This window comes from Diplotaxodon limnothrissa, linkage group LG7, assembly GCF_057381915.1.
Source record: "Diplotaxodon limnothrissa isolate DT_005_m linkage group LG7, D_limnothrissa_male_GT1.1, whole genome shotgun sequence".
Taxonomy (NCBI): domain Eukaryota; kingdom Metazoa; phylum Chordata; class Actinopteri; order Cichliformes; family Cichlidae; genus Diplotaxodon; species Diplotaxodon limnothrissa.
Genome location: NC_140602.1, coordinates 30,576,707 through 30,593,768, shown reverse-complemented (window position 1 = coordinate 30,593,768; position 17,062 = coordinate 30,576,707). Strand labels below are relative to the sequence as shown.

The window sequence follows — 17,062 nt, the reverse complement described above, 5'->3', positions numbered from 1 at the left end:
TTTATGTTCTTTCAGAAGTGTTCTCGAGCCCATACAGTGATTTTCACAGCATTGGGTGTTCAAACCCAATGCTGCAGCTCTCAGTCTGCACCCTGTGTGCACAGCTATTTAGATTCGATTATGAATCAATAAATGGATTTTAATGTTGTTATCTCTCCTCAGCCGGTCTTTCACAGACAGATAAGCTCCTCCATATCTTTAAATCGCACTTGGCCTCAATGTAGGTCTGAGGACTGAAAACAAAGTCAAAGTCCTCTTTGTCACATGGAGTCACACAAACCACCTGCAACTCAACACTTCAAAGACCAAGGAACTGGTTGTGGAACAACTGAGCTGTAGGTGCTTTTCTACACTGTGCAATATTTGCAATATTTGTTTTTTGTTTTTGTTTTGTCTTTTTTTCTTATATTTGACTGTGCAATAATCACTGTGCAATATACTCACTCAAATGAGCAATCCTATTTATCCATATTGTATATTCTGTATCTATATATGTGTATATGTGTATATATGGTGTATTTATGCTTATATCCTTACTCTCATTCCCCTTAATGTATCTGTACAATGCAACTTCTTTCGGTGCCTTGCTACTGGAAACTGAATTTCCCGGAGGAACCCACCCGAAGGATTAATAAAGTTTCATCTAATCTAATCTAATCTAATCTAATCTAATCTAATCAAAGGCACTGACTCAGAAGAGCAAACTGATTGTTTTCTCCATCAATGAGGCTGAAGGGATCTTTATTGTCTTCATGTGAATGGAGGCTAATGAGCCTTATGAGGGGGCAGTCTGGCAGTAAGACTGGTATTCACGTAATTTTAATGAGGAGGTGGCCAAGGGGCTGAGGGAAGGTCTGAATGGGTCCCAGTTTGCCGGAGAGTTGCAATCTCTTCGTCAGTGTTCCCTCTAAGCTGCGCGCGTACACAATTGCGCACTGCTGGCACGGCCTCTGCGCAGAAAAAATCTGTGTTGCGCACAAAAAAATCTAACCTGAATTGAAATTAAGGTAAATATGGTAACAATTCTGTTTTGCAGTGTTAGTAAGTGACTGGCTGCTCCTGTATGGGATTAGAACGATGCCACTGTTGAGACAACGCCAGTCTCTGCAATTCTTTTGGTCCTGGTAGAGATCACGCTGAGATGTTTCCATGTTTTACACAATCCTTTTATTACCCATTATTCTTACAGATGCATCTGGAGATCAGCACACTGCACTCCTATGCAGTCCTATGCTAAAGGCTGATCTAAAGAACTCCACGCAACAGTTACAGTTATAACCTCTGGTCTCCTCCCCCCTACAGTAAACACCCCCACAATGGAAAGTGGCCAAGGGTGCTGACACCCTGATCCCCATCTCCTTTTATGGTAGTGTCCATTTGCCCTTTGTCTGCCCCTCACCCTCTAACTCTTGCTTCATGCCCTGGGGGTGGGGGTTGATTGTCTTTCTGCCCTGCACCCCAGTTCTTTGTTCCCATCCCAGGCCTATTTTCTATTTTGTGTTCTTACACCCATTACCACTCTGCCTCTGTCAGTGCGCCCCAGGGTGGCTGTGGCTACAATGTAGCTTGCCATCACCAGTGTGTGAATGGGTGGGTGACTGGATGTGTAAAGCGCTTTGGGGCCCTTAGGGACTAGTAAAGCGCTATACAAATACAGGCCATTTACCATTTACAATATTATAATGTTGCAAGCAATCACAACTATATTCTCTTTAACTTTGATGTCGTTGACAGGCTATGACAGCGTCCTTATGGCAAGCCATTGGCACTAATGGCTTGCCATACATCCTTATGTGCCGACGCCGGTGTTTTAGCTAGCAAAGCGGCTGATGTGGAGTGAAGCCACATTAATGACAACGTGTACAACCATTGGAGATGTGAGCAGGACAGACGGAACAATTGACGGAAAAGGTGTGGACTTTATACCAGTTTTTAAATTGTGTTGATAGGCCACGTAAAACCAGAGTTATGATAAAAATATGCAATGTTTGGTTTTCTTCCTGAATACTGTCGTTGTTTATATTTAGTGCGGGGAGAAACGGCAAAAACGGCGTTTTATACGGAAAACACTCAAAAGCCTGGGAGCAAAAACAAAACCAAAAAACCCCGCCCTTTCCTATTGGTTGAAAAATGTACCATGTCGACCAATCAAAACATAGCATTTAGTTGTTTAGGGAGGGGGGAAGTTTTAGGAGTGATGCCGGTGTTTTGAGATGTGAGAGATTTGCGACGTTTAGCGCAAATCCTGTGTAGTTAGTGTGTAGTGTAGTCAATAGTTTTGTTGTGTGTGTCAGAACAATGAGGCGACTGCTGAATGTTACAGGTGTTACAGGAGTGATACATCTCCTGTTGCCAGGCCTGCAGGTATCAGGCTGTTGTTCTCCTTTATCTCATAGTGGACAGAAATGATTTTTTGGAGTGGCACAAATAATTTCTGTGGCATCAAATTTGATGCAGAACAGCTGATTGTTCTGTAAATAGTTTGAAATGTTTATTTAAAAAACGCCTTGGCTGCATTTTTAGGTAAACAGCTGCAAAAAACTTTCTTGTTTACAAAACTCAGTAACTTTTTTTGAAGAAGTAACTATATAATTAATTGCCCAGCACTGGTCATTTTATACTGTATTCTGCACACAGAGAGTTACAGGACTCTCTCCCAGACCACAGACTCATAATACAAGTCAGAGCTTTATAAAAAAAAATAATAATAATAATAAAAAGTTGTGTTTTCAAAATTGGAGTTCAAGTTATTTTTTTACTTCCAATAGTGTTACCATGCTACACAGGTCATGAACAAGATTTTTTTTTTTAAATTTACATTGTAAGTGGGCTAAAGCAGTTAATTAAAAGTAGTCTAACATAAATGTAAATGCTGTAATTTGATTATTGTAATAAACCATGTAACTTGGATGGATTCGATGCTGGCGTGACCACAGTGCACACGTCTGCTGTTGCTCACAGAGGTCCAAGAGACCGCTCAGGGAGTTTGCGTGTTCGCTCAGACACGTGAAAAATTAGAGGGAACATTGCTCTTCATGTCCTTCTGAAAGCTGCTGATGCTGATCATCCCCGCTTCCATTCAAGTATTCATCAGAGAAAGTTCTCATCACTCTGCTATACCGAGAGTTCAAGAAATGAAATAAAGAACAAATAAAGAACAAATAAAGAACAAATAAACAAGAAAGAAGAAATTTTAAAAAATAGTTAATAATACTGAGGAAAAAACAGACCATGAAAAAAATAACTTTAAATAAATAAATGATTTAAGCTTTAAAGCTTGAAGTTGATACATTTTAAATCCCATTTAATTCATAATTCATAAAGAAATTTATTTTTAATTTCTACATTTTGTTGAGTTTAGGGAAATGTGTGAACCACATGATGAAAACAGACGTTAATAAAAACATGAATAAAAGCAACAAAGTGCTGATAATTAATCAGCCGTTCAAACACATCTGGAGTCTTTTTTTTGTCGGTGTCAGCTGCTGTTATTCAACTTCTATAAAGTTAAAAAAGTGAAATTATGAATTACATAATTATTTAACATAAATTAGGCATTTCGTTTTTTTATCTTAATTAATTATATCAGATTAATTAATTTTCAAACATTTAATTAGAATTATCCTTCAAATAAAAAATGCATTTTTGTCTTTTTAATTAACAGACCAACAAACACATTTAAATCCACAGAATCAGGACAGCAGAGCTACAGGAACTGTATCATAAATGTTTTAAAGTGATACATCATATGAACAGGATCAGCTGCCTCAGTATAACTACACAGAGCTGAACCAGCAATAAATCATATACTGTGTGTGTGTGTGTGTGTAGCTAATTAAGACATCCTTACCTCTGTGCTGATGCATTTTGCAGCTTTCATATGTAAATCAGGCCCATTGTTATTTAAATGTAATCATTTCTTCTTCGGTATTGTTCACTGATCGTTAACGTGGAGGAAATGGAGCAATTATTCCCACAGCTGGTGGAGTTTAGGTGTAAATTACAGATGTGTGCGCTTCTTCTGGTTTCTGCGAGAATAAAACTTAAACTAACAAAAGCTTTCACAGTTCCCCCAAGCTAGACAGAGCAGGTTAAAGACATGAGCACATCCATGTACAGCGGAGGTCCCATAATGGCCTTAAACAAGCAGCACTGATTGATTTGAAAGGTTCAGGATCAAAGCCAAAGCCACTGCACCTCGTTCACACGCTTCACCTGATTTCAACTTTTAGCTGCAGAGTCCAGAACACAACTCAACACAGCACTGCACATATACACAGTATGTATACACCGTATATATATATACTGTACATACAAGTTGCACAGGGACAATACTCATATTTTTTTTCAGGATCACTGCCAACAAAATCTCTTCTGACCAATTGAGATCACAGAAACAAACTGCTATAACTTAACATGACATCGCACATAAATATTTAAATATTACATGCAGTAAACAAATTTGCACTATTAGTCAAAATCATGTGACCACCAATCAAATTTTTGTGTTCAGTCACTTTAATATTTATGTCTATTCACAGCAGATTTTGTCCTGTTTTGCTCTGTTTCTGACTTCGTTCAAATTCTTCCACACCGAGAATAATTACTCTTATTATTCCAGCTCATATAGTGCTGATAAAAGACCCCTCCCCCCAACACACACACATGTCCAGCACAAACCGACTCTAAACTGGAAGTGATTGGGAAGCAGATGATGGATTTCTGTATGTTTTATAATTTATTCCCTGAACAGTAAACTCCATTTCATTTTCATCAGCTTCTGACTGAACCCACAGAGAGTTAGAAGCCTTAGAACACAGCGTGTTCAGCTGTGATCGACTGCCGTGATTAACATTTCACCTTTGTCACAGCACAGCTCGGTCTATTTTCAAGTCATGTGGTGCTGCGTTCAGGGTCCTTATCAGAGAGCTTCTCTTTCTGCTCTTGAACCCCAGCGTTCAGTAGGTTGAGTTCTGAACAAATATTTACATGATACTGTGCCAGAACAGCAGCAGGCTGTTTCCTAACGAGGCTGGAAGGCCACCATTCGTGCTGACATCATTTCATGCTGCAGCTGCTGGAACACAAAGTATCTCTGCAGGGACGTCCTGCTGCTGTCGGAGGTGCTCTGCAAAGACTGTATTTGTGCTTTATGTGATGTTTGCAAAGATGCATAAAGAACAGAATTAATAAAGTTCCTTTTTCAGCTGCGGACCTCATTCAGAGCCACGCTGCAGACACCTCAGAAATCTATAATAGTTTAATCTCATGCTTCAGGTGTTTTAGGTTAACATGTACAGAGGGGAGAGTTTAAGACTGATCCTGATTTTTTGAGCACTTTACTTTCGGTGTTAAATGTAGTTTAGGTTCAGTTTCGTTTTCCTGTATTTGCTAAAGTTCAAGTTTTTTTTTAACATGAAGGGTTTAATTCAATTTTTTTACTAATTTTGGTCTTTGTGATTATTAGAATATGAAGATTATTTATCAGAGTTAAGAAATAAAACAGGCAGTTTAATTCAGTGTTATTTATATTGCCCTAATTCACAACAACATTCAGTCAATATGCTTTATATTATAACATAAAGATATCTTCTATATCTTCTTCTGATGGAATTAATTTAATAATAATAATCTGATAACTTTATCAACAACAAAGGCACAAAAGGTTTAGTTTGTAAAAACAATTTACAGTCAAAGATGCCAAAAGTGACAATAGTTAATATTTAAAACCTTTAAATATGTGAAAATCATCACTAAAGCTGCAAGAGCAGAGCAAGGGAAGGTGGAGGAGTTTAAATAGATGGGGTCAACCATTCAAAACAACAGGTGGTGTCTGAGAGTGGAGGCAGGGTGGAGTGGGTGGAGACTAGGGTCACGGGTGATTTGTGCGAGAGTGAAAGGGACGGTTTTGTAAAGTCATAAACTTCACCAGGAACTTTCTTCTCAGATAATCAATCAGCTGTTTAGATTTAAAAAAATTAACAATAAGTAAAGATTATAATCTCAGAGCGGATGTGGGGATGTTTTCAGTTCTCCTGTTTAATCACACCACCAATGCAAACTCCACGCACCTCACTGACAGCACTGAGGTGTAACCTGTGCCTGTGTGTGTACCAGCTGTGCTTCATGTGCTAAGGTGAAGCACCAAAATACCACAGCCCGTTCTCTAACCTGGGATCGTGTCCCGAATCAGAGCTGCTATTTACAAAGCTGTCAGCTGTTCAGCATCATGGGGGGGGGGGGAGACTTGTAGTGTCCTACAAAACACAAAGCACTGTTACACGGACACAAAGTGAGCTCATGTTAAAAGAAAATCAATATGAAAATGTCACGTGTGTTCATGTTTTTAGAAGAATTACAGAAAAAACATTCAGTGTGTCTGTGCTCGGGTGTAAAGGTTCAGCTGCACATGCAGCCCACAAGTGCTGCAGCAATGACCCCAAGACCCTCACTCATCCTAAACCCACAGATGCAAACAGAGGCAAAGAGACCCACAGACATTGCAGACACAGTTTGCTGTTACATGTCTCCAGCTGTCTCTTACAGATGTTATTTTTTTTTATTCTTTATTTTTTTTATTCTTTATTTTAGATATATACAACAAGCCAATATATAAACATATGTATACTTGCATTTACATGTACAAATACAAATATATATGTGTGTGTGTGTATGTATACATGCACTCATGTATTAAAACAAACCAAAAATATATAGACAGAATCTAAATGACATGAAATGTTATACATGTTCACACGTGTTTTGGCCCAGTGAAGACTTGAGTCTCTCCTCTTTTTTGTAAGCAGGTTTTGCATCTCACTTTAGCTTCTTCTCACATAAATATACAAATTTTATTGCTCATTTTTAAATTTTACACCAAAGAAAATCTGAAAAAACAAACATGCACATATTGAAAACTTAAGAGTTTAAACTAAAGTTTTAAGTAGAACCAATTCACAGGCCTTAAGAGAAAACTGTTAAAATCACAAAAATATGAGCCTGAACTCTGTAAAACAGCTGCATCATATTTGATCCAGTTTGAGTTTTTTTAGAGTTCTACGTCATAAGTTTACTTCCTCCCGAAAAATAGGTAATAATAATAATAATAATAATAATAATAATAATAATAATAATAACAATAATAAATAATAAAAATAAATAAGTTTCACATAAAGAGATAAATAAATTGGAAAACAATGTCGGATGTAGCAAATATGATATAAATTATAAAACATAAATGCAAATTAATATATTTTCAATGTATTTATTTATTCCAGGCGTTTTTTAAAGGTATTTTTGTGAAGTTTTACCTTTACAGGGTTAATATTCATGCTTCCAGGTAGTAAGCGGATGATGTTTGATTTAATCTACATTTAATTTACTAAAACAGCACGAGGCGCTAAACTGGGCCCTACGAACCACGATAAATAACTCAGATTACGGCTTTCTGTCAATCTTCACGCGGAGAGACGGCTCTGACAGCAGGGCGCCAGGCCGCCGACCACTCCGTCAGCGCGCTCTCTGATTGGCTGCGGACGCGTGTCCACGTGAAAGCGGCGTGGCCGTTTGAAGGCACGAGAAGAAGAAAAGCGGCTCACCGGTTTTAGTGTGAGCTGAGAGTTAGCGCCCGAGCAGAGTGCTGCTGCGGAGTCCTCAGAGATCTAGGACAGAGACCCGGAACCAGGACCAGACCGAGGACCAGGGCACAGCGCGGTGACGGCACAACGGAACCGGACAAACCGCAAATGGTTCTCGGCAGCAGCTCAGGTGTGTGTGTGACGTAGCGTGGGCCGCAGAAAGCTGTGGTTTTACAAACGTTTTCACGCTTTTGGTAAATGAATGAATGAATGAAACCCACGGACATGGCGGAAGGTGACCACAACGTGGTGACTTGGAGGGGGTGTGACTGTGGCACCATTTATCGTGCAAGACACGGAAGTGTGACGAAACTTACGCTACACCTGAAGGTGAAGCGTCAGAGTGGGTGTGCTGCTGGTGTTGACCTGAAGAGTTTGCTAGCAGGTAAATGTGTCTGTGGTGTGGAGCTCCTGCTGCTCCGGTGTTTTCACTGAAGTCCGTTTCACCTGATGAGAGGGGGCACCGTGAACGCAACTGTGTTAGTGTAGGTTTTATGTTGGCGTTTTACTAGGTACACCTGTCCAGTCTCAACGAGTTAAATACAACACGAAGAGACTGTTAAGGATTTATTTTTCGAAATTTAAAATATTTTCCAGTATTTTTGGCAATTCAGCCATGTTTATCACAAACTCATAATTGAAGTTGATATTAGAGCAGGGTGATATGACCAAAAATATTTATCATGATAAAAATTTGAAAATTTGCGATAACGATATAACTGACGATATAATCGACACTAGACAAAATACTTTACAACTCCACAACTTTATTAGTGCAAAAAAAAGCCCATCAATGTATTTTCATTTAAACAAGCTGCTGTTTTTTATGTGTATTGAAGTTATATAAAAATTTAACAGTGCAAATGCAAATTCCTTGCTGACAGTTATCCTCAGCATAACCATGTATAATATCCACAAAACTTAAAAAGAGGTTTTACACACACACAATACGGTAATATTATGTTGAAGCACAGTACGTATCACTCCGCGAGGCTCCTGCCTATGATAGCCGTAATGCTCCGACAATCCATCAAGCGGTGCGGGTTTGTAGCTTAGCAAATTCGTACTCATTTCGCGGTCAGTAAACACAACCAGAATCCAAACATAAGGCACACAGGATTATAAGGGACACTGTCGATTTTCAGAAAAATCTAAGAATTGATTTTAAGTGTGCCGTATTTTCCAAAAAACACGGTAATAACGATGGCCCGCTAGCATGCTCTACCAAAATAGTGCTTTGTTGTGTATCTGACAGACGAAAGCTAAACCAGTTCCACACCACTGAAGCTGCAGCATTTTTACAAACCAATTCTGGTTTATCTGTTTCATTCAACGATCCGCTTTCGCCCTTGTCATTCTCCGCCGTGCTTTTTCCACCATGTGCATATGAAAACAAAGGCACTGCGCATGCGCCTTTTACCCATATTCTATCGCAATATTTCATTTTCTTATCGTTGCCAAACCATAAACCATAAACGGTATAATATTGCCCAGCCCTAGTTGATATTAAATATTGTCACTCATTGTTTCTTATGTTGTCCTTCTGTGTACATAGACTAGGGTGTCAGAATATTAGAAACACCTCAATAGTCTGTTAATATGCATCACATTCACAGTGTGATGGTTTACTAACAGTCGGTGACAAACACTAGTGTTACATTCGTTCACATCAGCCGATTATTCTCATGGCTAACTGATGTTGCTGTTTAACTGTCATGCTTGGAGGTTTAAAGGACACTCGTAATTAAAGTGCTTCTGTGCTGCAGTCAGATTTAGAGGTAAGCAGATTGGAGGAAGCTAAAGTTTTCCTCCTGATGGATAACGTTTGTTTCACTGATGCTCAGTTGTTGTTTTTTTTCTTCTTTTACCTTAAGCTGATGCGCTGTGCTACTTGAAAACAAATTCTAATGCTGCTTTTGCATTTCTGTATTTTGAAAATATATCATGCTGTGATTCTGTAACCCCTATAGACATGGTTACTAGTATTTTCTTGTTTTTACCTGGTATTATTATTTCCGACACCCCTTGAACACACTTTGATTTTCCGTAGTTCAGTGAATGCAACAAAAGCACGTTGCTGCATTAAGCTAGGCAAAACGGAGCAAGACACCGAGAGCAAATAACAAGCTACACAGTGAGTCTTTTGGTATAAAATAAGTGTTATAAAGTATTTTCAACAGTCTCTAACTTAAAGTTATGTACTTTTCAGAGGCCTTTATGTGTTTTACTCTCGACCAAAACCAGGCAGAGCGTGTATTTGTTTCTTGGGAATTCCGGTGAGTTACTAGAGATGATAAGTTAGCAGGAAAACTTATGCTAATTTTACATGTGGTAAACACTGCAACAGTGCGAATTCCGTATTGTCTAAAAAAAGCTAAAACCAGTCGGAGTACTTGAATCGTGTGTGAAATGGAATGTCGTATTTTATTTTATTGGCTAAAAGAGAAGTGCATCCTGCATTAGTTTTGCACATTTGTGAAGATGCCCAATCAAATAAAAGACGAAGCTCCTGGCTGGCTCGCCACGTTTTGTGTAGCGCCTCTACTCAGGACCAGTACACTCTCACTTCAAATAGAGACCCTAGACATCTTTCTAGGTTCAGGAGGAGGTTTTGTTTTGGAGACTCACAAAAGGAGTTGGCTTGGAAGTGAATAACTGGGACCTTTATTACCTCAGTACCATTTATACACATATACAACACAATAACCCAAATTGCACACTAATAGTGCATTTTAAAGGTGAATACATGTAAAACAAAACAAAATAAAGACATTTAAATGGAAGATTTATACTGAACAGTATCAGAGCTCTTTGGAATGAATGAAACAGATTAAAGTGTTCCTGTTGTGAAGTTTGAATTGTCCAGTCTGAATTGTCCTTTAAAGTCGTTGAAAACCCAAACAGGTGTACTGTAGGGGAATTGTCAGTGTGCAAACCCTATTATCCGGGTAGGAAAAGTAGTGCATAGGGCTTATCTGTAATCCAGGGTTGCTTGAATCAGTTTCTCAGGCAAATCCCACAATCCGATCGCATGGCTGGCCACACCATTTCACGATCATCCAGGATCTCATTTGGGCTGTTCTCGCCGTCAGTGGTTCTCCAGAATTCTTCTAGTAGTTCAAAAAAACCAATCTACACAAACAGTGCAGAACAATCAATTTCTTTTCCCATTTTGTGTTCTTAACATGAGCTCATTAACTTCTTTTCCAAATGTATTAATCACAAATGGCGTTCCCTTTAGCTTTACCAAGTTACAAGAGTTACAGTAACTTGTTTGTACCAGTATCAACAATTTTATCAAAATTACATCACAACAAAGAACATCAGCAGCTTAAACTGTAATGTAAACAGTCATAGCAATGAAAGCGACATTCATCCTTAAGGCTTACAAGCAAATGTAACTTAATTCAGTGCAAATACTATTAAACTTGAAATATGCTCATATCTATTAAGACATAACCATTCTAATATAAACAGAGCTATTGCTTCTACTTGAATACCTCCCCGATCGGAATATGGCTTCAGCGGGGTGGGGTGGCTAACAGCTATTAGCAGCTAGCATCGCATCTAGCATCGGCATCGTTTAGCTCAAAGCATTCAACACTTATAACACACTGTAAAGAACAACAGGAGAAGTGAAACAACACGCCAGATTCTCATAGCTCCCGATTGGTTTTTGTTCAAAGGTTTCTGAGCTGAATCGGCTAGTGAAATACATTATCTAACTTAACAGGTAGCTAACGAAAGCACGTGACTCACCGGGATTTTCAGACACAAATAACTTGACAGACGTTATTCCCTTTGTGGTCAGAGTTCGGGGCCTAATAAAAGAGTACCTTATTAGCATTTATACGTAAAACAATCTGGTCTCATTAACCGGGTTGCAGTATTGCATACCAAGATACTTTTTCCATGCGCTCCGACACGTACTTGACCGCCATCAGAGGGAAGATCTCACAGGAAGAGAGAGGTAATACTTCCTGCGCACTAGACGCAAGGTCGTCAGAACACAAGACTGCATCACAGCGCCCCCTTGTGACAATAACAGGCTATAGCCTTAGATTACAAAAAGGGATTTTGCAGCCCTGTATTTCACATGGGTTACAATTCCATATCTCATCATCTGAAGTCTGCTCAGACTCTAAATCTTTTCCCATTAATGAAGGTCGCCAGCACAGACACCTGTGTACAGGTCACCACCTGGATGACTGGCTGTATCTGACCCCAGACTCTAAGTCAGTCACTTGGTCAAAGGTTGTTTCCTGTGTGTTTTAAAGACTTTAACAATGAGATGGTTTAGGTCACAGCTCCTGATTGAGGTGTCTGTCTGTGTGAGAAGGATCAGAATCCCAGTGTTGTCCTGATGTGGATTAACGAGGGTCAGATTTACTGCAGGGGCTCAGGCATACGAGCTCCACCTTTGTCTTCACTGACCTGATTAACTGTTTGTGCAGATAAGATATGCTGGATATTTACAGTCTTCACGGCTGTTGTCACTGTTTGCTCTGCTTCAGATGTTGTCAGACAGAAAATTTACTGGATGTGATATCAGACTCAAGAGAGACTCTGCTCCCCTCTTCCCAATATGGGCATAATTCATGACCGATATGAGGATTGTTGCTGTTATCTGTAGTTTACACCTGTTTCGTGTTTAGCCTGAAATTTTGACAATTTCATTGAGTTTGAATCTTTACAGCATCGTCGGGTCAAATTTAGGAGCTTAGAACTGGTGTTTTTTACTGCATCTTAATTATAATTTTAAAAAAGGGCTATTATCAGTTTGCAGTAAAATGTGGTCAAGTTGGAAAATACATGCACTACAACAATACAGTGATGAAATAACACATAGTAAACTCACATTAAAGACTTGTATTCAGAGCCTCAGGTAAAGAACACACTGACACAGTTGCTGCAGGACTTAAACCACTAAAGGAGCTTTGGAGCTTTTATACAGAAATCTAACCACTTACAGCAACGTGGGTCACCTGTTCCACAAAGATGCATGACATACATTACCATACAATTACAGGTAAAATGTGGTGAAATCTGTGGTGGTCTCACCATGACACACGGATGATCTGATATCCTCGTGTTGGTGTTGTTCCCAGACCATCATGAAAATGTTGTTCCAGGTTCAACATTGCAAGTGACCAATCACATTGTTGTGATTGGTCAGTCTGCATATAAATGATTTGTACTCATTGATTTTCTTTATGTTCACTTTTGTTACAAAAAAAGATCATGAAGTTTAAACTTAAACTTTTAAAATGTACTTTTTGAATATGATACAGACTGTGATAGGGCTGCTCGATTATGGCAAAAATGATAATCACAATTATTTTCACTGAAATTGAGATCTCGATTATTTGACGATATTTATTTAACAATAACAATGTATTGAATAATGACTTTAAAGATTGTCATAAAATAGTGTGCAAATACCGATAACAGTGCAAATGTTTGCAATATAAAACATAAATGAAAAATGTAAACATCTATGTTTAGTGAACTTTGCAGTGTTGCTCTGTGTTGCAGCTACGACACTGTAGCAGAGTTTACACACTGTCTACTTGATCCATGTCTGACTCCGCGAGCCCATAATGTTTCCACACCACAAGTGTTTTTTGTTTTTTTTTTTTTGGTTTTTTTTTTTAACCTCTTTTCAACCAGCGGCAGTCACTCTCCTCTCCAAATAACTTCTGCTTAGCTTTCCGAGCTTCCCTCGGGTCCCCTTAATCAGTGGTCCCCAACCCCCGGGGCTCGGACCGGTACCGGTCCGTGAGTCGTTTGGTACCGGGCCGCGAGAGTTGAGGCTCAGGTGTGAAATGTATAGTTTTCAGGGTTTTTTATCGGTTTTCAGCGTTATTTTGTTATCGTTTTTATCGTTTACTCGGTTTTCCTTGGTCTTTTCATGTGTGTTAGTAATAATGTTTTCGGTACCAGTACTAGTTTTATTTTGTCGTATTTATCTGCGGCACCTTAAAGGCCGGTCAATGAAAATATTGTCGGGCATAAACCGGTCCGTGGCGCAAAAAAGGTTGGGGACCGCTGCTCTTAATTGTTGTGACACGTGTTCGAAATGCAGAGAGCAGCGTGAGAGTAAAGTACGAGGGAGGGGCTAATAATCAGCTCAGTCATTTTTAATGATCGTTGAAAGCCCAGATCGTAATCGAGATTAAAATTCGATAATTGAGCAGCCCTAGACTGTGATGACATTCTTGTTGTGCTGAGAACTTTGTACTGTGACTTAATCACATCATTTACTGTAAATGATGGACTTGCACTGTTTTTCAGTTTGTCCATATGACTTAATTTGGATATTTGTCATCTGTAATAAAGTGAGAGTTTGTAATGTGGAGTGAGCAGCAGAAATTAAACCACTTATATTTCCATAGAAGAATCCAGGTTTATCTGCATTGACTGATCCTGTTGCTCTGTAACTAACGTCCTGGTGTTACAAAGAGCAGACAGTTTGAGTCAGCTCTCAGTGTAATGATAAATATTAAAATGGAGTAAGATTATTTTAACGATGTATTTTAACAGAAGCGCTCTTTCCTGTGTTTCAGTGTTCTGTGCGTGCTTCCTCCAGAGCCCACCATGCCGATCGACATGACCCTGCCCCTGTACCTCTCCAAAGAGGACTTTTCCTACAGGAAGCCTCGGAAAACCTGTAAACCTGCTCTGAGGTTCCAGCACTCGCACCTCCTCGATCAGTCCGAGCTCCAGGATGACAGATCCATTAGCAAAAACGGGACCAAAACCAAAAAGCGTGTAACCTTTGCCGACCACAAAGGCCTGGCTCTGACCCGGGTGAAGATGTTCTCTCCATTCAGTGACCCCATCGACATTCCCATGAACATCCAGGAGCAGCTGAGCTCAGCTCTGTCACTCAAAGCTGAGGATGACCGGCTGGTGTTAGGCTTCGCTCAGCCTGCTTTAGACTACCTGCTGTTCCGTCAGCGCTTGGAGGAGAACCTCATCTGCCTCGAGCACTGCCTGTTGAAAGAGAAGGCGTTCGCGGGAACCGTCAAAGTCAGGAACGTGTCTTTCGAGAAGTCAGTGAAGGTGCGTGTGACCTTTGACTCGTGGAAAAGCCACACGGATGTGGACTGTGTGTACATGAAGGACTCCTATCCCAGCCTGCACCACGACACCTTCTCCTTCGAAGTGTCTGTGTCTGGCGAGCTGAAGCCGCATGAGCGCATCGAGTTTGCCGTCTGCTACCAGGTGGATGGCTGCGAGCACTGGGACAGCAACCAAGGCAACAACTATAGCATCACGTGGTCCTCGATGAGGAGGGGCCATCAGCAGGCCTGGAGTAGGCCCTCCTGTGACTATGGGGTTCACTTCGACCGATATGGCAGCCCCACGTGTTCACACGGGATCTTCCCTGATTGGCCGGGCTATGCCGGATATGAGAACATCGGCCCGTACTACTGAGCATGCTTGCTCTGTTTTTAAAGCACGCACTGCCATGCTGCACATACATGCAGAGTCACTTTTACAAACATGCATCCGTTAATGCCAATGCTGAATCACATTAGATTCACATCAGTGCTACAGGAGGGGGAGGGGGGAGGAAGTCTTCCAAGAGTGGATCTTTTGGGGGAGGGGGCTTTGTGGTTGAAGTGATTCTTGGCTTTAAAACATGAACTTTAGAAATGCTTCAAAAATAGAAGCTGTTCAGAAATTGCCAGAGAAAATTTGTGTTTGGGTTGTCTTCAGTTTTCTTACAATCTTCATCATGAAGTTATCTGCTTCACTAATCAAAAAAAAAAAAAATAGGAAAAGGAAACAAAACTGAAGCAACTGAAACAAGTTTAAAGATGAAAACTAGCAGCTGCTTAACTTTAGGATGACTCAGATTTCCTGGGGGGGCGTAAATCTCAAGTGATGTGAGGGAGCATGTTTGAGGTCAGGTGGGCGGGGTCTCAGCTGCTCCTTCTGGCAAGTTGGATGATTTAAAAGAATGATTTGTGAAAGGATGACCTGCCTGCAGATAATCATCGGTTTTATTTCTCACTGAATTAAGTCTTAATGACAGATTTTTGTCTGGGTGACAGAAATGAGCTGCTTTTAGAAGCTGACAGTCGGTGGGTGGTCTGACTGTGGGGTGGATGGCTGCAGCTTTAATGTTTCTGCTTTCTTTCACAGTAATGCAAAGATTTGCACATTAGTTTGTAGGAAAATGCTTCTGACATCGGTCACTGATTAATTTAGCGTCTGCTCAGAGCAGCTGGTAAGGAAAACATAATTTATTTTTTTAAGAAAAGTGACCTGGAAAATGTGATTTTTACCACCTGTGCTGTGATGAGTGATGTTCATGGATTAGTTCTCAAACTCTGTTTAAGCTACATGTTCATTTAGATGTGTGTAAGTGTGTGCATCGATTTCCTGTTTTTAAAAGTATTTTGTACGCGCCGCTCAGTGTTGGAGGGAATCGTGTGTCTGAAGTGAAGAGTGTGTGTGTTAACGAGGGTTTTAAGGAAAGCCGGTGAATAAAGTTGAATGTTTAAAGTTGGTGTAATGTGACGGTGAAATGTTTTCTGTGGCAACAGCCTGCTGTCTTACCCCTGAGTGACAGAACAATAAAATGTGGATGGTTTTTAGCTGGAGTCTGGTTTATGTTTGCACACACACACCTTTCCAAAGAGCTGATGACCTGCAGCTAAAGACATTCACTCCGATCTGAACAAAGAATCAGTGAAAAGTGAACAAAGTCTCACCTGGATTTTATATTTAAAAAAACAAACAAAATGCTTGTCAGCCTGAGATATCTATATAGTAGTGTTCAGCATCATGACCTAACAGGATGTTCAACGTCGCGGGCAGGGAACCCCAGGCCTCAAGGACCGGTGTCCTGCAGGTTGTAGATATCACCCTTTCTTCAACATTTTTTAAACATGGGACATGGAAGCTTCTCTGCATAGATGTCACATTTGCATCATTTTCATGATGTACACAATGAAACCTCTGAAAGAGACACTTCTGTTTTGCGAGCTTTCAGGTTAAGCTCTCACAGGTGTAAACAGCCATTCACACATTCTTGATGAAAGGTTATAACATCTGTGCAGGCCAGTATTCTCCTAGCACGTCTTGAAAGACCTCCTGGCAATTATTTTGATAACTTTACCACAAAATAAGTTTTAATAAAGCACTCGGGTGTAGGGTGGATACAGACAAGGAAAAGAAAATACAGAGTGGGCTATTTATATGGATACACCGTAATAAAATGGGAGTGGCTGGTGATATTAAAGTCCTGTTTGTGGCACATTAGTATATGTGAGGGGGCAAACTCCTCAAGATGGATGGTGGCTATTTAGAAGTCGGCCATCTTGGATACAATTTTTGTTTTTTCAATAGGAAGAGGGCCATGTGACACATCAAACTTATTGATAATGTCACAAGAAAAACAATGGTGTGCT

The 17,062-nt window shown here is 40.0% G+C and overlaps 2 protein-coding genes across 2 annotated transcripts in view; one reads left to right on the top strand and one right to left on the bottom strand.

The window, feature by feature from the left end:
* Positions 1 to 17,062, bottom strand: part of LOC146628517 (uncharacterized) — a 171,512-nt gene that overhangs the window by 53,174 nt on the left and 101,276 nt on the right. The window lies entirely within an intron of this gene.
* Positions 7,617 to 15,208, top strand: ppp1r3b (protein phosphatase 1, regulatory subunit 3B). Its single transcript, XM_085359588.1, has 2 exons — positions 7,617 to 7,767; positions 14,204 to 15,208. Exon 2 carries the CDS (start codon positions 14,235 to 14,237, stop codon positions 15,075 to 15,077), a length of 843 nt encoding a protein of 280 aa, XP_085215714.1. The 5' UTR covers positions 7,617 to 7,767; positions 14,204 to 14,234; the 3' UTR covers positions 15,078 to 15,208.

Coding starts and splice junctions, on each gene's coding strand:
- ppp1r3b (XM_085359588.1), top strand. CDS start 14,235: ATGCCGATCGACATGACCCTGCCCCTGTACCTCTCCAAAGAGGACTTT.